Below are 23,629 nucleotides of genomic sequence, written 5' to 3' on the forward strand. Positions count from 1 at the left end.
ACCACCCCTGGAATCCGCAGCCACCAACCCCCTGAGGTGAACTCTACAAACAAGAGGGTCCTCACCTCCATTCCCTGCTGGAGACTCTAAGTATCACCCCTAAGGGTGAGTTCCCTAAGTCCAGCCGTGCTCTAACGCCCTCCGCAACTGGCAACCCAAGTCTCTGGTACTATGCTTTAGATAACCAGAGCATCATACGTCATAGCATAGCATCATAGCATCATAAGTCTCTCGTACTATGGAGTCTCATGAAACAGGCATTTTGACCTATTCATACGCTTAGAGGGGGAAGAGCTGACACGGCCGACCACCAGTTGGGTATTCTGAGGAGTGCGAGTCTAAGGTTATTAGTGACCACTGCCACGGTAGATGGTGGCAATGGCTTCCTTTAAGCCTCGACTACGGCAGACACCTCCCATCCACACAGTCCTCGGGGTACCCGGCCGGTGATCAGCCAGGCCACGACATGTTATAGCCTCTGCAACTGTGTCTTACCAGCACGCAAACATGGAGACTTACCACATTGTTGACATCACTGTCCTCAAATAATACCATAAAATGTTTGTGTTACAAATAAACTTGACGACAGGGAATAAAACTTAATAACCAAAGAACACTATAATAATTTCGCATTCTCCACTGCAGACAAAACACGAAGGTCTTGGTAGATGCAAAATATGTGAAAGAAAAACACAACAAGAAGGACTATCTCCTACTGTATTAGCCAGCCACCATCGTCAAGCAGTGCTGGCCATTGCAAAAGCATAAGGAGAAGCCAGAGGAACACACACACACACACACACACACACACACACACACTCAGAACTGACGGTACACTATAAACATCTACCAGCTCAGACAACAGGGACAATTACACCGCAGTGAAGCAAACCTAAGGATGATCCTAGTACACAAGGGTTATAGTGCTGAGTTAAAGACAAATCTCTCACTCAAAGCTCATCAAATGTTAAGACCACTCTAGCTTATAATACGGGAAGGGTAAGCTTTGCTTAGTCAAGCTTTATCATGAGGAGGTCTGAGGAGGGAGGGAGGGGGGGTTGGTTGGTGGGTTGGTTGGTACCTTAAAACGTCGCTGTTCATGGTGTGGGGAAACAAGAAGTGCACCCTCGCAGCACGCATCACCAGCTCCAGGGAAGAAGGTACTTACTTTTGATGGGGCGACCATTCACTGCCTCGCCTTGAAAGAGAAAAAAACACAATAAAATGGCATCGTTATAACTTTTTCATATATGTATGTATGTGTATATATATATATATATATATATATATATATATATATATATATATATATATATATATATATATATATATATATATATATTCAGACTAAGCCAAGTACCCATTTAAAGACCGAAGGAAAGATGAACACCTGAGTTAGCTGAGGGCAGACTATCTCTACTACCCCGGCCAGAACAGTAGTGTGTGTGTGTGTGTGTGTGGGTGTGCTTACATAGATTCAAACTAAGAAATGGGGGAAATATCACTTAAAATCAACAGAGACTTTCAACACAAAAATTGCTGGAACTTGGAATCAGTTTAAAATCCCCTGAACCTTTTACTTTACAGAGCAAATCTAAATGGCTTATTCTTTGAATCAAGAAGTGAGGTTTCTTGGCTTAATATCAATAAGTAAATCCCTCACAGAAAAATGTAAATGAAAAAGATTCAAGAACACACACCAACAAATGCCACCTCGTCATGGCTTACATAGAAAATATGTAAATACAGATTCAGATGAGGTTATATTACTTTACTTTTTTATATCCAATTTTTTTTCCACTGAAAACTTTGTCATAAAAACTTAAAATTACTGTCCTCATAGGAATAAAATATGCTCATCTCTCGCTCTCTCTTTTCTGAAACTCTTACGATCTCTCGGTTGATATAGAAGTTACAGTCAACTCCCCCTCAGCCATATATTCTCTGAACACCACCTCTGTCACGAACTAAGCTTTTTCAAATATTTATTCCTTCAACTTATTTCTCAAAAACAGTAAAACTATCGCTAAAATGTAGTAAAAGGATGATGAACCTTTTCAGTGGAGTTAAGAAATAAGGGATGGATTCCATTTTCTTTACATACGGCAGATTAGGTTTATATATAGGAAAGAATACTTCCCACGTATTCCCTGCGTGTCGTAAAAGGCGACTAAAAGGGGAGGGAGTGGGTGGCTGGAAATCTTCCCCTCTCTTTTTTTTTTTTTTAATTTTCCAAAAGAGGGAACAGAGAAGGGGGCCAGGTGAGGATATTCCTTCAAAGGCCCAGCCCTCTGTTCTTAACGCTACCTCGCTAATGCGGGAAATGGCGAATAGTATGAAAAGAAAGATATATATATATATATATATATATATATATATATATATATATATATATATATATATATCTTTTTTTATTTATACATTTATTTATTTTGCTTTGTCGCTGTCTCCCGCGTTTGCGAGGTAGCGCAAGGAAACAGACGAAAGAAATGGCCCAACCCACCCCCATACACAATGTATATACATATACGTCCACACACGCAAATATACATACCTATACATCTCAATGTACACATATATATACACACACAGACACATACATATATACCCATGCACACAATTCACACTGTCTGCCTTTATTCATTCCCATCGCCACCTCGCCACACATGGAATACCATCCCCCTCCCCCCTCATGTGTGCGAGGTAGCACTAGGAAAAGACAACAAAGGCCCCACTCGTTCACACTCAGTCTCTAGCTGTCATGCAATAATGCCCGAAACCACAGCTCCCTTTCCACATCCAGGCCCCATACAACTTTCCATGGTTTACCCCAGACGCTTCACATGCCCTGATTTAATCCACTGACAGCACGTCAACCCCGGTATACCACATCGATCCAATTCACTCTATTCCTTGCCCGCCTTTCACCCTCCTGCATGTTCAGGCCCCGATCACACAAAATCTTTTTCACTCCATCTTTCCACCTCCAATTTGGTCTCCCACTTCTCCTCGTTCCCTCCACCTCCGACACATATATCCTCTTGGTCAATCTTTCCTCACTCATTCTCTCCATGTGCCCAAACCATTTCAAAACATCCTCTTCTGCTCTCTCAACCCACGCTCTTTTTATTTCCACACATCTCTCTTACCCTTACATTACTTACTCGATCAAACCACCTCACACCACACATTGTCCTCAAACATCTCATTTCCAGAAAGTCTTATCTTGAAAATTATGACAATAAGGGCAAGATAATAGACTGTTTATAAACATTTTACGTTTATGTATACCGAGAAAATAAGGATAGGTTAGAAAATAAATAAGAAAATAAGGATATGTTAATACACTAAAAGGAAAACCTCAAGTGAATTGAAATATGGATGACTTAAATATATCATCCAACTGTATATTTACTAAATTATGACTGATCATATTCTTTATACGGATGGTGACCGAAAATATCATTTGGCTTCCCAACCAAGACGAACCTGACCCATGGGAGTTGAAACTCCGACCTGTGCTGGGTAAACTCCATCCAGGGTATAGTCAACTTCGCCCAGGATAGCCTAAAAATCTCCCCTCCCGGGGATTGGTAAACTCCATCAGAGGCCGGGTGAACCACCCAGTGACGGGTAAACTCCACCCTATGCCAAGTAAACTCCATCCAGTGCCAGGTAAACCACATGGGCACATGCCCGTCACTGCGATGCGTGGCGTGATGCAACTCCCCGGAGGTCCTAACCGGATATGGGGAAACTTTTGCAAGGTCATACAGCCACATTATTAGCCTCAGACAGACAGACAGACCACCTCTACCAAGCGAACGTCTCACAGAGAGACCACCTTTGTCTAGCGAACGTCTCACAGAGAGACCATCTTTATCTATCGAACGTCTCACAGAGAGACCATCTTTATCTATCGAACGTCTCACAGAGAGACCATCTTTATCCAGCGAACGTCTCATAGAGACACCACCTTTATCTAACGAACGTTTCACACAGAGACCATCTTTATCTAGCGAACGTCTCACAGAGAGACCATCTTTATCTATCGAACGTCTCACAGAGAGACCATCTTTATCTATCGAACGTCTCACAGAGAGACCATCTTTATCCAGCGAAGGTGTCACAGACAGACCTCCTTTATCCAGCGAACGTCTCACAGAGAGACCATCTTTATCTAGCGAACGTCTCACAGAGAGACCACCTTTATCTAGCGAACGTCTCACAGAGAGACCACCTTTGTCTAGCGAACGTCTCACAGAGAGACCATCTTTATCTATCGAACGTCTCACAGAGAGACCATCTTTATCTATCGAACGTCTCACAGAGAGACCATCTTTATCTATCGAACGTCTCACAGAGAGACCATCTTTATCTATCGAACGTCTCACAGAGAGACCATCTTTATCTATCGAACGTCCTCACAGAGAGACCATCTTTATCTATCGAACGTCTCACAGAGAGACCATCTTTATCTATCGAACGTCCTCACAGAGAGACCATCTTTATCTATCGAACGTCTCACAGAGAGACCATCTTTATCTATCGAACGTCTCACAGAGAGACCATCTTTATCTATCGAACGTCTCACAGAGAGACCATCTTTATCTATCGAACGTCTCACAGAGAGACCATCTTTATCTATCGAACGTCTCACAGAGAGACCATCTTTATCTATCGAACGTCTCACAGAGAGACCATCTTTATCTATCGAACGTCTCACAGAGAGACCATCTTTATCTATCGAACGTCCTCACAGAGAGACCATCTTTATCTATCGAACGTCTCACAGAGAGACCACCTTTGTCTAGCGAACGTCTCACAGAGAGACCACCTTTGTCTAGCGAACGTCTCACAGAGAGACCATCTTTATCTATCGAACGTCTCACAGAGAGACCATCTTTATCTATCGAACGTCTCACAGAGAGGACCATCTTTATCTATCGAACGTCTCACAGAGAGACCATCTTTATCTATCGAACGTCTCACAGAGAGACCATCTTTATCCAGCGAAGGTGTCACAGACAGACCTCCTTTATCCAGCAAACGTCTCACAGAGAGGACCATCTTTATCTAGCGAACGTCTCACAGAGAGACCATCTTTATCTATCGAACGTCTCACAGAGAGACCATCTTTATCTATCGAACGTCTCACAGAGAGACCATCTTTATCTATCGAACGTCTCACAGAGAGACCACCTTTGTCTAGCGAACGTCTCACAGAGAGACCACCTTTGTCTAGCGAACGTCTCACAGAGAGACCACCTTTGTCTAGCGAACGTCTCACAGAGAGACCATCTTTATCTATCGAACGTCTCACAGAGAGACCACCTTTGTCTAGCGAACGTCTCACAGAGAGACCACCTTTGTCTAGCGAACGTCTCACAGAGAGACCATCTTTATCTATCGAACGTCCTCACAGAGAGACCACCTTTGTCTAGCGAACGTCTCACAGAGAGACCATCTTTATCTATCGAACGTCTCACAGAGAGACCACCTTTGTCTAGCGAACGTCTCACAGAGAGACCATCTTTATCTATCGAACGTCTCACAGAGAGACCACCTTTGTCTAGCGAACGTCTCACAGAGAGACCACCTTTGTCTAGCGAACGTCTCACAGAGAGACCATCTTTATCTATCGAACGTCTCACAGAGAGACCACCTTTGTCTAGCGAACGTCTCACAGAGAGACCACCTTTGTCTAGCGAACGTCTCACAGAGAGACCACCTTTGTCTAGCGAACGTCTCACAGAGAGACCACCTTTGTCTAGCGAACGTCTCACAGAGAGACCATCTTTATCTATCGAACGTCTCACAGAGAGACCATCTTTATCTATCGAACGTCCTCACAGAGAGACCACCTTTGTCTAGCGAACGTCTCACAGAGAGACCACCTTTGTCTAGCGAACGTCTCACAGAGAGACCATCTTTATCTATCGAACGTCTCACAGAGAGGACCATCTTTATCTATCGAACGTCTCACAGAGAGACCACCTTTGTCTAGCGAACGTCTCACAGAGAGACCACCTTTGTCTAGCGAACGTCTCACAGAGAGACCACCTTTGTCTAGCGAACGTCTCACAGAGAGACCACCTTTGTCTAGCGAACGTCTCACAGAGAGACCACCTTTGTCTAGCGAACGTCTCACAGAGAGACCACCTTTGTCTAGCGAACGTCTCACAGAGAGACCACCTTTGTCTAGCGAACTGAAGAGACACGAGGGAAACCAAAATGAACATTCCCGCCTGGCTGGCATAACCCACAAGGTCGGTGTGACAGGGGAGGCGGAGGCCAGTAATTGCTTAATGAGTCTTTTATGGCTCCGAGAGGGAGGGAAAACTGGACGCCACGACCACAACACTGTCGTCGACGGTGCCCTCCCCGCCGCCACGACCACACGACACAGCCTCATCCGAGTGTACCCCAACACGGCTCACTAGTTCCTGGCCATTCGCTACACTGAAAGAAAATAACACTTGGCCTTACTTACAGTCCAGTATGGAACACATCATACACCCAAAGCCTTGCCGCTCACTCTTGGCTATGCCAAACTTGTGGACGAAAAGTGACGAAAAGTAAGAAGTAATCACGTTTGGGAGGAGGCAAACATGGTCAACACCCTCTCTCTCTCTCTCTCTCTCTCTCTCTCTCTCTCTCTCTCTCTCTCCTCTCTCTCTCTCTCTCTCTCCTGCCAGTTCTTAATATCAGAAAGCATGACCTTAACTACCTACGATGGCGCCCTTGAGTATGATGGCCTGCCCTTGAGTGTGATGGCCTGCCCTTGAGTGTGATGGCCTGCCCTTCTTTAACCTGACCCTTCAGAGGTCAAAGAGAAAGTCAGGTCCATCACACAAAAGGGGGGTCGTCGACCGTGCCATGGTGCTGAAGACGCCACACAAATATAACAGCGATACCCGTGCAACACAGTTCACATGTATATTTCAGGGAACACTATACACAAAACACTGCTATCTGGTCGACGTGACACGTTAAGTTTTCTCCAGTTTTCCTGAAATAAATATTTATCAGCATCGCGCTCCTGCTCCAGCTCTCTCTCTCTCTCTCTCTCTCTCTCTCTCTCTCTCTCTCTCTCTCTCTAACCTATCCACTCTTAACTTATCACCACTGCATAAACTCGACCATCCACATAAATTTACGTCATATGACTAATTCAACGTTCACACTGGCATACATTTCCTCATACTGGAACAATAAGCAACCTTATTCTTTGTATTTCTTCATAAGTCTTAAATCCTTCAACACACCTTCAACGCTCCTACACAATCTACGACGAAAATGTTGAAACGCCTTCACCTCAGCCTCTGTTCCTAGGGGACCACTCCCTCTGTACTACTTTCTAAATTGATTTTTTTTTTTGGGGGTTCACATAAACTAGCTCTGGTATTGGCATCAAGACTAATAAACGCTGTGAATTATGACCATCTTTAATACTTTGCTTCTCATGCCTCAGTCAAGTTTCCCCGGTGTTCAATCAGTCAAGTTTCCCCGGTGTTCAATCAGTCAAGTTTCCCCGGAGTTCAAAACATGACTCTCGTACGAGAGGATATCCAACTCCGGGATTACAGTAATGCCTTACCCCCAAACCCTCAGCCCCAGCATAAGACCGCACACACACAGGTATGACCACGAGGTGTGAGCAAACATGTCCAGACGGTCTGAGCAAGATGAGGTCAGATGACCTTAACTTTGGCCAAGGCGACAAAGTGACCAACAACGCAGCCTTGAATGATACACTGGAGGCCGAGAAGTTTCTAAAAAAAAAAAAAAAAAAAAAACTACGAGAGTAAGACCTGTGATGACACAAGACATTTTCTCTTCCCCGACCAGATAGGGCTGGCTGCTGTGTTAACCGTCTCATATATCCTGGAAAGCTTTGAACCCATGTCCTCGGCGACTTCACTTCCCCGAAACGATTCCGTAAGGTTTCTAAATACCCGAAATGTCTGTGTCTATCAGGGTAGAGTGTAGGACGCGGAAGATACATCATAATACATACACAAGGTAAGTTCTGGAGGACCCAGTCTCCAAACCGAGAGACAGAAACACCCAAGATGCATCACAATATACACACGGCAAGATCTGGAGGACCCAGGGTCTAAAAACCGAGAGAGACAGGAAATAATCACGAGTTTTAGAAACGCGAGACTGGGCAACTTCTGAAATGAAATCCTGATGTGCCACGAAAGCAGGTGAACGAAGACAGCATAATAGTCAAGGAACTCACCGACGCCCGTCTTGCCTACTTCTGACCAACAGAAGTAGCATCATCAAAGGGGCATTATAAAGGGAACCAGACCCCCGAACCGGCTACAAAGGGACACGTTCTAACAAAGTGAACCAGACCAGACCAGCTACAAAGCAAACGTATGAGAGAGAGAGAGAGAGAGAGAGAGAGAGAGAGAGAGAGAGAGAGAGAGAGAGAGAGAGAGAGAGAGAGAGAGAGAGAGAGAGAGAGCAGAGACTGTAGCCTCTTTCACACCTTGATGCAGGAGGTCTTCGAAAGTGAGGGAACTTGTCAAAGACCGATCTGCAGGAGGGGACGAGGAGGAGGGGAAGGGCAACTCCCAACAAAAGATGACAAACACACGTCCTGTTACTCACACCTGTAACTTACTTACTCTACGGTACACACGATCTCTGAAAAGAAAAAAGAAAAAAAGAAAAAAATATAGCTGGTGGGTTGTCCGCTAGAGAGCGGCTGCAAGGCCTCCTGATCACCCATGCTCTGAGCACCCGGGCAACACCAGGTCATGACCTCTTGCTACCAGTGTTGTGCTAATAGTTAAAGTGCCGCTAGTTAGCCTCTATTAGTCGTGGGAGCTGCGGCTAAAAAGAAAAAAAAAAAATGTTTCCACACACACATTTCTACTGCCACAGCCTTGACCAGTGTTCAACTAACTCGACCCATTTAACTGATAAAAGGACGTTAAATGCGTTCTCACATTTGCTGCTGTGTTGGTAAACAGAGTATGGTGAGTTTGGGGGGGGGGGGGGGGTAAAATAAACCACATCGTAAAAGCTGGCAACCGTGAGAGCACGCCTGCCTCTCTCTCTCTCTCTCTCTCTCTCTCTCTCTCTCTCTCTCTCTCTCTCTCTCTCTCTCTCTCTCTCCCCTACGGAAATGTTGTCACTAATACGTGTGCCGAAGTTGGGAACAACAGCACTAACTTCGTAACAAAGGTGGCCAATCAGGGGACGACGGCCTTGTCTGCGTAACCGGCACTTGCTGCCTCCTGTAGAGGGCGTCCTCGCTACACAGACGAATACAAGACCCCCAGACGCCAAGCCCCTCTCCAAGGCCATTGGAAAGCAATACACACACACACACACACACACACACACACACACACACACACACACACACACACAAAAGGAAGACATTACTAAGACACGGTGGCTATCACGAACTTTAAAAGGAATTACACACTTGATTTCAACACAGTTCTTTAAATCATTTGGAAATTCTCCTGAGGTTTTATTACGAGATATTTCAGACAAACTGCTTATCTCATTGTAAAATCGCATTACGGAATAATGAAGACAATAGTTGATTTTAAATGTCCCAGAACATGAACTATGTAAAAAGAGTAGCTTTTTTTCTCTCTCATCCCTTGCAGTTTCCCGAGTTAGCCAAGTAGCGCCATGAATAGAATTGCCTCATCCGCTCACATTCTTTCTCTGGCCGTCAAGTATTATGCACTCATACCAGAGCCCCTACCTACTTCCAGGCCCTATAGCTCTTTTCATAGTCTCTCCCGATCGCGTCATATGTCCTGGTTCACCACACTGACCGCACGTTACCCCCTGTATACCACAATGCTCCAATTCGCTCTTTTCCTTTGCACGCCTCGAGCCCTCTTCTGCATTACAATTCTTTTTTTATCAAACGCCCACTCCTCGCATCCACACAACACCGACAGGACTACTGCACCAGCAAACATACACATCATTTCCTTCACACACAGTGAAATCTCTTTTCCCACATCTCTCAGTGAACGCAGGACCTTCGCTCTTTCAACCCACCCTATGGATCCTTTCAGCTCCCGTGGTTCCATCCTCTACCACATCCACTCCCGGGTATGTAAAACACTCCACTTCCTCCACGTTCTCTCCATTCAGACTCACACCATACCTAATAACCCTGCTTTTGTTCACATGACCTCCCAGCTTTCTCCTTTCAAACACCCTCCCAAACTAAGAAACCAGGCTCTGCAGTTTCTCACTTGGTATCTGCCACCAGCACACAGTCACCGACTCAATCTTACCCATCCCCACATACGACTGATGGCACACCCTCCCCACGACCCCTCACATCCGCATCCCTCACCATCCCATTCATAAACAGATTAAACAGCCAGGGAGACATCACATACCCACTGCCGCTGACCTACATTCACTGAGAAGCAGGCGGAGGAACAAAAAAAAAAATTCTACCCCTGTATTTCGAACACCTCTTGCGCATAAAAGGAAGACCTTGAGCACCACGGTAAGAGCTTTGGTTAGGGTGGTGGACTGACCTTTGACCTGGCCCTGTTCAGAGGTCTTGCCGTCATGGTCAAGGAGTTATGGAACTTTCTACCCAGATCCTATATACGAGATGAACACTTTTGAGGTTCGCTGAAGTACTGGATCACGCCATCTTCAGGCACGGAGGTTGGTCAATAGACACCACCACCACCACCAGCACATTATGGGGCAACAGGCAACGGCAACAGCACATTACGGAGGCAACAGACAACAGCAGCAGCACAACATGGAGGCGACGGACAGCTACATGACCAGAATGCTGCACACCGGGAAATGTCTAGCAGCATATTCGAGACGTCCTAAGCACGTGATGTGGGGAGAGACAGCAGACACCAACGTTGTAGGTTTCGGTAGCAATAACATCTCTTGTTCCTCCTCCTCCTGCTCCTCACCAGCAGCAGAAGGGAAAGCAGAAACACGAGGAGGCAAGGTGGAAGGAGAAACCACGATCAGGCCTGAGGAAGTTGTGTAAGTGTTACTCAATAACTCAAATCCCCCTCCCTGATTCTCAACCCCCAAGCCCGCCATCCTCCACCAAGTGTTCCCATCCACAATCACCACCCCCTGCACCTCTCTCTCTCTCTCTCTCTCTCTCTCTCTCTCTCTCTCTCTCTCTCTCTCTCTCTCTCTGTCCGCCAGAACTACTTACCCACAACCACTACTACTAAATACCACACGTCGCCGTCAGCAGCAACTACCATCAGCCACCTGCTGATCCCCCCCGTACCATCGCTCAGTGGCGCCCTATTCATTCCGGTAAAATATTACTTCACCAACGGGCCTCCCCGACCACCCATCACCTTCTACTTGCCACGGCAATCAACCTCGACCTCAATCACAGTTCTCAACCTCATGTACCAGGGTCAGACGCTCACTAACTGGGAGAATGTACGCAGGGGATCTCTCACTCACGTCTTCTCTACTTCCTACGACACAACCACAGCTGGTTAACAGCTCCTTCGTGGGGCCGTATTTGCCGCACTTCAGTAAACACACACACACACACACACACACACACACACACACACACACACAATAGCCACACCTCTACCATAAATACACTACACAACCCTTACAGAGTTCATCAACACCACAATACCCTCAACAGAAAGTTAATCAACGACACCCACAGCCGCCCTCACCAACACGTCTACCAGCAGGCGTCTACAATTTCCACCCAGGTGGGGGCGACACCAGTGTGCTACGAAGGTGTCGTCTCCGGCCTCCTCCATACGTCACCAGCAACACCGGTGGTTCACGAGCGGTCTGACTATCTCACCACCATCCACTGCCTCGCACTGCAGCTGTAGACGAGGAGGTGGTCTTCAGAACACTCTGAAGAGGGAGGAGGTGGTCCTCAGAACACCGCCACTCGCCAAACTTTTCCCATCTTCTCCAATTTTCTCCACCATCTTCCCACCCTTCCCCTCCTCACATTATGGACATTTAACTTTACCACGGAGAAAAAAAACGAAAAAAAAAAATCACACTATCAACCTCTCCATCCTGAAAGCTTTCCTAGCCCCCTCGCCTTAGCGCTGGGGAAAATAAATCCAGAGTCACCCCATCAACACTAGGTGAACACTGTGAACTACTTTATATTCACTTCACGAGATGTTCATCTCCAAGCTGCTACGCCCACCGTCAATTGGTCTGACGCACCAGAAAATGGTGTGTCTGCATCACTTACGCAACGTGGCCAGCAGCACCTAACCTCCCTGGCAGTGTACCTACCGTCCGTTCCTCACACACACACACACACACACACACACTCGACCACGCCTGGCTGACATCTGCAGCACACGCACAATAATCATGATCGTGGAAAAAAAAAAAAAAACTATTCCCTTACTTCACAACCCTCACGAGGTATATTTTCGCCAACAAATTACATGCGATACTGGCTACACCAACAAAACACACAAAAAAAGGCTCCACAAACATCACGGGTAATACAATGCAGGGGTTCATAAATAAATAAGTGAGGGAGCTTGCAAAGAAAAAAAATATACTTTCTCACACTAACTTGAACCAATAATGCAACAAAACTTGGCCCAAGAATACAGCGAGATCTTGGAGAAACAATACACCACGAACGACAATACAACATGCCCTAGTGACAAATAACACACGACGTGGTTTTTGGGTACACAACACAAACATAAAAGGACAGGAGGCACTTGCGCTGTCCACCACTGTCCCACCTTAAGTAGAATATAAGAGAAAAAAAAATGTACGCCAATATATATATATATATATATATATATATATATATATATATATATATATATATATATATATATATTTTTTTTTTTTTTTTTTTTTTTTTATACTTTGTCGCTGTCTCCCGCGTTTGCGAGGTAGCGCAAGGAAACAGACGAAAGAAATGGCCCAACCCCCCCCCCCCCATACACATGTACATACACACGTCCACACACGCAAATATACATACCTACACAGCTTTCCATGGTTTACCCCAGACGCTTCACATGCCTTGATTCAATCCACTGACAGCACGTCAACCCCTGTATACCACATGGCTCCAATTCACTCTATTCCTTGCCCTCCTTTCACCCTCCTGCATGTTCAGGCCCCGATCACACAAAATCTTTTTCACTCCATCTTTCCACCTCCAATTTGGTCTCCCTCTTCTCCTCGTTCCCTCCACCTCCGACACATATATCCTCTTGGTCAATCTTTCCTCACTCATTCTCTCCATGTGCCCAAACCATTTCAAAACACCCTCTTCTGCTCTCTCAACCACGCTCTTTTTATTTCCACACATCTCTCTTACCCTTACGTTACTTACTCGATCAAACCACCTCACACCACACATTGTCCTCAAACATCTCATTTCCAGCACATCCATCCTCCTGCGCACATCTCTATCCATAGCCCACGCCTCGCAACCATACAAATTTGAACGTCCCATCGTTCAGCACTCCTGAGTTATAACTCGTGGAAAAAATTATCAGTTTCTGTTAATCAATATGCAGATTTATGCAAGTACGTGCCCCAGACTCTAACCAGGTGGGTCACCTCCAGTGGAGGAGCGTATGGTTTAGCAAGTATCAAGTTTCTATCATACGTAGTCATACGTAGGTACACGAACGAATCTGGCCACGGGCAGGCAGGCAGGCAGACAGAAGCAGAGAGTGAGGACACATGTCCAGCATATACCACCGCACATGGAGCGGTGTGGCATTTAAAAATGTGCGATCACACAACCACAATAAAAACCTGGGGAACACTGACACAACATGATCTAGGAGCAATGCCGCATATCATGCGACAATAACGAAGCATGATTCAGGACCGATGTCGAAATATCATGCACGAATGATACATCATGATCCAAGACGTATCATGCACCAGTAATACATCATGATCCAAGACGTATCATACACCAATAATAGATCATGATCCAAGACGTAACATGCACCAGTAATACATCATAATCCAAGACGTAACATGCACCAGTAATACATCATAATCCAAGACGTAACATGCACCAGTAATACATCATGATCCAAGACGTATCATACTCCAATAATAGATCATGATCCAAGACGTATCATGCACCAATGATACATCATGATCCAAGACGTATCATACTCCAATAATAGATCATGATCCAAGACGTATCATGCACCAATGATACATCATGATCCAAGACGTATCATGCACCAGTAATACATCATGATCCAAGACGTATCATGCACCAGTAATACATCATGATCCAAGACGTATCATGCACCAGTAATACATCATGATCCAAGACGTATCATACACCAGTAATACATCATAATCCGAGACGTAACATGCACCAGTAATACATCATAATCCGAGACGTAACATGCACCAGTAATACATCATGATCCAAGACGTAACATGCACCAGTAATACATCATGATCCAAGACGTATCATGCACCAGTAATACATCATGATCCAAGACGTATCATGCACCAGTAATACATCATGATCCAAGACGTATCATGCACCAGTAATACATCATGATCCAAGACGTAACATGCACCAGTAATACATCATAATCCAAGACGTAACATGCACCAATAATACATCATGATCCAAGACGTATCATGCACCAGTAATACATCATGATCCAAGACGTAACATGCACCAGTAATACATCATAATCCAAGACGTATCATACACCAGTAATACATCATGATCCAAGACGTATCATGCACCAGTAATACATCATGATCCAAGACGTAACACCCTATCATGCAATGACCACACGTGTCAAGAGGGCAATACTGTGATAACATGCAACAACACTACAATATCATGGAACCATGATACATGCTGTATGTCTACCCTGGACCAATATTACAAATACAGCTCGGCCCTGGACCAAAAATACCAACTCGGTACAAGACCAATGTCACATCTCGGTCCCGGACTAACAACACAGCTCGGTCCTAGATCAGGAACACAGCTCGGTCCTAGATCAGTAACATAGCTCGCTCCTGGACAAACAACACAGCTCGGTCCTAGACCGATAACACAGCTCGGTCCTAGACCAGTAACACAGCTCGCTCCTAGACTAGTAACACAGCTCGGTCCTAGACCAGTAACACAGCTCGCTCCTGGACAAACAACACATCTCGGTCCTAGACCAATAACACAGCTCGGTCCTAGACCGATAACACAGCTCGGTCCTAGACCAGTAACACAGCTCGGTCCTGGACCAACAACTGTACAACATGACCTTTAACAAACATACAACACTATCTCACAACTCGGGCACTCGGCCCCCGCCAGGTTCCCTCACCACAACATACACTGTCCCATCAACCACAGCAGGATGATAGTCTGCTGCATCAACTACTGCTGGATGATACACTGTCCCATCAACCACAGCTGGATGATAGTCTGCTGCATCAACTACTGCTGGATGATACACTGTCCCATCAACCACAGCTGGATGATAGTCTGCTGCATCAACTACTGCTGGATGATACACTGTCCCATCAACCACAGCTGGATGATAGTCTGCTGCATCAACTACTGCTGGATGATACACTGTCCCATCAACCACAGCTGGATGATAGTCTGCTGCATCAACTACTGCTGGATGATACACTGTCCCATCAACCACAGCTGGATGATAGTCTGCTGCATCAACTACTGCTGGATGATAGACTGTTCCATCAAGTACTCTTCGATGACACTCCCTCAACTACAGCTACATGACAGATGACGGCACATGAGTGCAGTTACGATGCTCAGATGGCACATAAAACCACTTCCAACCACAAAGTCGTATCAAATGACACTAATAAATCTTAAATGACACCAATACTGATATATATATATATATATATATATATATATATATATATATATATATATATATATATACTCGCCATTTCCCGCGTTAGCGAGGTAGCGTTCAAGAGCATATGAATGAGCCTTAGAGGGGGAAACTCCTCACTTGGCACCTTTCTCTGTTCCCTCCTTTAAGTAAAACTGGAAAGGAGGATTTCCAGCCCCTCGATCGCATCCCTTTTAGTCGCCTTCTACGACACGCAGAGAATACGTGGAAAGCATATATCATGTGTGTGTGTGTGTGTGTGTGTGTGTGTGTGTGTGTGTGTAACCGGACTCTCCCTGCTTGAGCAACCCGTCGTTCGTCCTAATGATGAACTTTACAAAAAAAAAAGAAAATGTAAGGTAGATGCCACAATTCAACCGCACTAGAGTCCTGACTTTCACATAATTTTCTATCTCTACCACATTCACGATTCATTACCGGTGGTCTACGTCTGCAAGTGATTCGTGAGTTCTTGTGGTCATATACCGCCACGATGTCCATGTTATCTGGCGACAGCCTCACCAGCTGTCTCCCGTGCTCTCTCTCTCTCTCTCTCTCTCTCTCTCTCTCTCTCTCTCTCTCTCTCTCTCTCTCTCTCCCGTCCATCGTTCCCCATATCTTGAACTCGTCTTGCAGCAGATCTATTGGGCACTTTCGTGCAATTTTCCCCCCTTCCCATCCTTTATGCTACTTTCCGTCTCCGTGAATACGACTGCCTTCAAAAAAAAAGAAAAAAAAAAAAACTCGTTGGGCATCTTGACACAAGATACATGTAATGATGGAGACAGATTAAGGTCAGGGACCCGGAAGATGTGGACCGCGGCGAGAAACACAGGACACAGAGGTGCGAGGAGGTGATGATCGTCAGGCGCACGACTCAACACAACTTCGCGTAGTCCCGCGTCGGGATGGCAGACGACAAGAATATCATCTCTGTCGAGAGTGACGGCACAAAGTAAGGACTGGCGGTCGGTTCCAACTGAGTCCGAGGACTTCTTCAGGGGACCGTACTGTCTCAGGCCATCTCCATCGCCCCTGAGATCAGAAAAAAAAAAACGCGGACCCCACTACCCCATGGGACTGGGTTAGCTCCTCTTCTGTTTCTCATTCTTGTATAACATACAGACGCTAACACAAACCTCACTTTCATATCATCCTCTGCACACAAGACAAGAGGAAGTATGAAAATCTCGACGGTGGAGCGCACACAGACGATACAAACGGATATGAAAAAAGTCTCCCACTTGGCCACCGAAAACAGAGACAGACAACCAAACGTTTGTGCTATATATATATATATATATATATATATATATATATATATATATATATACATATATATATATATATATATATATATATATATCTTTCTTTCTTTATTCTTTTAAACTATTCGCCATTTCCCGCGTTAGCGAGGTAGCGTTAAGAACAGAGGACTGGGCCTTTGTGGGATACCCTCACCTGGCCCCCCTCTGTTCCTCCTTTTGGAAAATAAAAAAAAAAAAAACGAGAGGGGAGGATTTCCAGCCCCCCGCTCCCTCCCCTTTTAGTCGCCTTCTACGACACGCAGGGAATACGTGGGAAGTATTCTTAATCCCCTATCCCCAGGGATAATATATATATATATATATATATATATATATATATATATATATATATATATATATATATATATACACCCAGGAACCCCCTCATTCAGGGTCTCTTGCAGCTCCAAGGCTGCGCTACACTCAGCAGCAGGGAGAGGATGAACTCCTTGGAAGTTTACTAATGACACTGTAGTCTCTCTCTCGTCATCTGACGATGACACAGCCCCGCCAAAGGTGACTCTTTACTCGCCGTGTAATTTCGAGCAGGCGGAGTACGGCAACAATACAAACACACACACACACACACACACACACACACACATATATATATATATATATATATATATATATATATATATATATATATATATATAACTTCCCACGCAGCTTTCACCAGGCCCGGCTGGCGGCATCCCCACCTCCATAATAATGGCGTACTATTCCTAATATAGTTTTGTGGCGGGTACCAGGGGGAGGTTCACCGGCTGGGGGGGAACAGCCCAGACCTGTTGCCTCGTTCACCAGTGCTCGAGCGGGAAGTAAAACCTCACGATGAAACCACTGCATAAAAAAAAAAAAAGGTTCTAGGTTTTACAAGAAAAACGCTTGCCAATATGTAGAAACCTCTGGCTGAGACCCTCCTTGCAAGTGACATAGACAGACACCATCGCAGATAACAAGAGGAGAGAGGTATGGTGAAACCAGTGTGGGTAATAAGAAAAAAAAAAGAAACCTTTTACTCGAGACGACTGTAGGTGACACGAGCAAAGAAGTCATGCTGAAACCACAACTCCTGACTTAAAACGTCAACCTCAAACTAAGGTCCGTGTAGCTGGCAGAACAAAGCCCCCTGGCTACCAACGACGTAAATAACTCAAGTAAATCCTTACGACGGAGGTAAATGGCATATACACGTTACATAAATATGTGTCAAGCGACCCCGGATGGTCCAGGTGACACCGCGAGTGAAAAGCCACCTTTGGTGAGGCTGTATATCACCGGGGAGTGCAGTCTCATCAGAGAACTTCTCACTCCAAAGGAGTCCAAATCTCCTGCTACAGGAGGTAGCGCACCCTTGAGCAGAAGGAGCCTTTAGAAAGTTCCTGGGTAAGTAACACCACAACTCTTTCATAGAAACCGTTCCAGGGGTATCTATACTAATCATATAAACACACACACACACACACACACACACACACACACACACACGAGTGAACGCATGCGGTTACGACCCCTGAAAGCTCCCACAAGAACTCATCAGCTATGCCTACAGTTTGATCCTAGGAGCAAGACCATCTCTTGATTCCTACACCAAACACATATAGTGACCTCTGGCTTACTCTACTCGCGGGCTGGACGGCAGACGCAAGTAATACAACACAGGCGAAACATACTCGTTCCTAACAAAGGAAAACAGTCCCATACTTGGAGGACGAGAGGCAAATAAGTGTAAAAAAAATCACCCCACAGCGGCCTTCCGTAAAGCAGAGCCCGAGAACACAGCATCAATATCCTTGGCCCCGAGGTTGTTGAGCTCATTTCCTGCTGGTGTACGAAGCACAATGGGCCAGCCGGTGGAAACGTTAAAAGACACACTCAAGTTCCTATTGACTGAACCCGACCAACCCCGTCGCAATGGAGACGCTTGTGGCCGACACGTAAACATCCATAACGGCAATGTGACCTTGCAAATGGCCTCTCTCTCTCTCTCTCTCTCTCTCTCTCTCTCTCTCTCTCTCTCTCTCTCTCTCTCTCTCAAATATCTGATAAGACCATCGTCACTCGAAAGACCAAGAGTGTTGAGGAGAGGCACAACATGAGCCGCACGCCAACGTGTAAACCAGACGACTCGCCTATGATACAAACACTTATCCCGTATGAAGATCATGTCGCTCGGGAGGAGGGGGCTCGTGAGGCACCTCTTAGCCCGCTAGGCTACAACAGCAGACTACACGGGCGGAAGGAGCCACGAGACCCAGGTTACTGGAGTTTTACCTCAAATGGGGGTTAAGTCAGCTACAAATAACAACAAAGGATTTGAAAAAAAAAAAAAAAGACTTGTTAAATACAACAAAGGATTCGATAAAAGACCTGCTAAATACTTCGCTTCAAGTCTGTGACTCCAATATAAAAGTTTGCGGGGATTTAAGTTACACGTCTGCCTATTCCACCTCTTCCAACACCAAGCATGATCCTGGTCTCTCCTACAACCACGAACATCCTCGACAGGATACAGTGTGGTCTGTTGCTCTCTCAATTCATTCTGCATTCCCCTCCTATGTCACTCACCGAAAAACCCATTTCAATAGCTGCTACCTTGAACAGTATCCTCCTTCCACAAGATAACGCACACTTCGAACACCAGGAGGAAGAATGACTGGCGTTTTCATAGCGAAAAAACGATTGGTTATTTATACAAGAGAGAGAGAGAGAGAGAGAGAGAGAGAGAGAGAGAGAGAGAGAGAGAGAGAGAGAGAGAGAACCTTCACACATGAGAAAAAGTAAAAAAAACTCTCTCTCTCTCTCTCTCTCTCTCTCTCTCTCTCTCTCTCTCTCTCTCTCTCTCTCTCCAACTAGATAAAAAGGGTTACCACTGCCTATGAAATGACAGGCCAGCCTAACTCACACCTGCGCAAACCAGAGTGGACAACTGACTGTAGATCTGCACACTGATAACCATCCGTTGATGAAAGAAAACGACTTACAAAGCCTTACCAATCAGAGGTGGTCACGGTAATCCATACGCATCAGAGGAGGTCAAGATAATCCCCGCACATCATGGGGAGCTTAAGGTAATCCCCACACATGGGAAGGTGAATGTAAACCCCTCACATCACAGGAAGGTTAAAGTAATCCCCACACATCACAGGAAGGTTAAAGTAATCCCCACACATCACAGGAGGGTTAAAGTACAGTAATCCCCACACATCATAGGTAGGTTAAAGTAATCCCCACACATCACAGGAAGGTTAAAGTAATCCCCACACATCATAGTTAGGTTAATCCCCCACACATCATGGGGAGGTGAAAGTAATCCCCCACACATCATGGGGAGGTGAAAGTAATCCCCCACACATCATAGGGACGTTACTATAAAACCCCACACATCACATGAAAGTTAAAGTAATCCCTACACATCATAAGAAGGTTAAGGTAAATCCCCCCCGCACCATGGGGAGGTTTAAGGTAATCCCCCACCCATCATGGGGAGGTGAAGGTAATCTCCGCAAGTCTCTCCCCACCACAATAACCCCAACAACCTGTGTCAGGCGGGTGCTGGCTCGCGAGTCCACCCGGACGACAAAACCTCCCACTTTGTCAATGCCAACGGCCCCACAACGACCCAACGCGCCCAAGGTGCCGTTTCTATACCGTGCCGAGCGGCTATAAAAAGGACCCGACGCTGGCCATTACAACATTAAACACTGATAACTCTCTCAGGTACATCCTTATGGACACTGCCTCACTCCGGAGCGTATAATTAGACCATTTATCTTGGCGGTGGTTCATTTTATTTATTCGATCTGCTGACAGCTGCACGACGCTGGATGCTACGTACTGTAAACCTATACGATGGTCGACATATCTTCGCCATACTTTAAACCTGTCAGTGTGCAGCTGTTGCCGCTACTGCTGCTGCTTAAGCGTGGCTGAAACCATACGTAGTTTAATTTTGTACCCGACCATCCTGCGATTACTACGACTTGTTACTGTTCGCAGCACTATGCCATTTCTTGATTCTCGACCAGGTTGCCTTTACTCTCGAGGAGGCTGCCAGTCGGGCCGGTCGCACAGTTTCGAATGAGTAAAGACCCGTTGTGACTTCGGCGATCCGTTCGGTCTGCCGCTCGCAAGATGAGCATGGGGTGCACAGTACATATATGCCAGGGTTGTCGGCAAAAATCTATCATTTCCAATGTTTAGGGGAGGAGGAAAATGGGCCACGGTGTGTGTGTCACTTCATCTAACAGTATGAGTACAAGGCATACTGAGGCTATTCAAAGCTGTGTGACCGCTAGATAGATTTGAAAAAAGTGTGGTTAGCTTGTTGCCCATCACTACACCATGTCGGGGGATTGGCTGTACACTTTCATATGGTTCACACGATGTATGTCATTCAGGGAATAGGGCTTGAACCGCCCACACTGCTCTTGAAGACCAGCCCTACACCCACCTACACTCCCGAATATTCCTGTACCACAGAAGGGCCAGAGAGGCTGACCGGAGCAAGAACACCACAGTCAGGGTGCAAGATTACGGAAGACGCATCTCCCACACATGTTCTGCCTCAATCACCAACATTCACGTCTTCTCTCTTCTCTCCATAGGTACTGCAAGTCACTTGACTCCTTCAGCACGAGGGTACGAACTCCTTGTGCTAGACGGCACGACCCTCGAGCATGGTGGCCAAGCGTTTAAACCTGACCGTTAATTAAGAGTTAGGTCAGAGGCCAACCATCATACCCATAGACCGTGCAGCCTCGTTCGGCAGTCGACCGTGTACCACCGTGTTCCAGGGGTTAACGTCAATTCGACAAACAGACTTCGGGAAGATTTCCTCTTCCCGGACAACGGCTTTCAAGGGAGCCAGACATTCCATTTCCCGTTCACTCCCTCGCAAAACATTTTACCCAACTCTTCCCCTCCTGTGGAAACAAACACGTTCTTACACTACATAATAACCTCAGCTTCTTTAATGAACTGGACTGGATTACCAATCTACACGCCAACCATGAGTACGGTTTAACACTGCTTATACGTTAACTACGAAGAGGCTGATGATTTAGCGTGAGCATCCCTTCCCACTGACGTGGACAGTGCAGTAATGTAACGAGAGACTGTCAACGTACAACTATATCCTCCCAAAATTATGTGTTCTACACGTTTAAAACAAGCGATAAATTACCGCTTAACTGAATAGGTACGAACTCACGAGTCCGACGGAATCATACACTTTTAATCAAGTCCTGTTAAGAACACTGCGGCCAATCTGTTCCATCGCCACGAAGAATACCACTGGCGGCATTAATGCAATTTCTATCGTCGGCTAATATCCTCCCGACATGCCATCTCTCAGCGACATTAATTACTTAATACGGATAAACCCCGAGCTAATGTATTCCTCATCTCATGACACGCCGCTTACATCCGATAAACACATGACGCCACAGATCTAGGCCGCCTGCCCCGCCTCGCCTCGTCTCCTGTGTCTTGACAGTAATCTCCCCCTTGGAGAAAATCACCCGTTTTCTATAATGTTTAGTTTTACCCCCATTGAACAGAGAGAGAGAGAGAGAGAGAGAGAGAGAGAGAGAGAGAGAGAGAGAGAGAGACGCACCCCCAACAAGTTCCAGGAGGTACAAATAATACCAAGGCACAATCAAACATCGCAACATATGGGATCAAAACAAACTACTTATCTTTTATACCTTTCAATCACCAGCCCGCCTCAGCCCCCGCCGGACTTGTTCTGTGCAAGGGTAGTCAGGTTAATGCTTCGCCATCAACGCTCGAGATGTGTAACAATATATATATTCTTACAACGTAACGGCTCAATAGCCTCTTCCAGCTCGACTCTCACTAGCGGTATAACACTGTCTTACAATCAACTGTTCCACACGGTTCTGCTTCGCTTCAGACTCTTGCTTCACTTGACCACCACGACAGTTCTCAAACTGTTTTCACTAAGTTCCATTCGGCTTATTTCATTTTACGTGACTAACGTTCTAATGGTCTATTCCTCTCTCATGATCAACTATTGCCCCCAGTTCTCTGCTACACTGCTTGGCTCGACAGTCAGTGTCCGTGTGTGTGTGTGTGTGTGTGTGTGTGCGCGTATGTGTGCGCGCGCGAGCCATCAACTTGGTAAACAAGCTATTACCTTGTCTAATATGTTATTAACACCTTGCTGAGGGAGACGCTTGTAACTTCTTGAACAAGTTTAATACCTTCGTCGACAACATTATCAACACATTGGCTACTGAAGGCGACATCTGATGCTGCCTACACCAACAAACACACACACACACACACACACACACACACACACACACACACACTGTTGAATCAAAACTGAATCAATTAAACCAGACCACAATGAAAATTACGCTGTCTACGACCATGACAGAAAAACAAAAACAAAAAACA

At 45.7% G+C, this 23,629-nt stretch overlaps 1 protein-coding gene across 4 annotated transcripts in view; it reads right to left on the minus strand.

Annotated features, from left to right (window-relative positions):
* Window positions 1–23,629, minus strand: part of LOC139766591 (serine/threonine-protein phosphatase 2B catalytic subunit 2-like) — a 401,759-nt gene that overhangs the window by 294,550 nt on the left and 83,580 nt on the right. For all 4 annotated transcript variants that reach the window (XM_071695445.1, XM_071695444.1, XM_071695446.1 and 1 more), the window contains exon 2: window positions 1,169–1,198. In XM_071695445.1, the coding sequence (XP_071551546.1) occupies window positions 1,169–1,198 (30 nt within the window). The remainder of the gene's footprint in view (window positions 1–1,168; window positions 1,199–23,629) is intronic.

This window comes from Panulirus ornatus, chromosome 58 (genome assembly GCF_036320965.1).
Source record: "Panulirus ornatus isolate Po-2019 chromosome 58, ASM3632096v1, whole genome shotgun sequence".
In the NCBI taxonomy this organism is placed as follows: domain Eukaryota; kingdom Metazoa; phylum Arthropoda; class Malacostraca; order Decapoda; family Palinuridae; genus Panulirus; species Panulirus ornatus.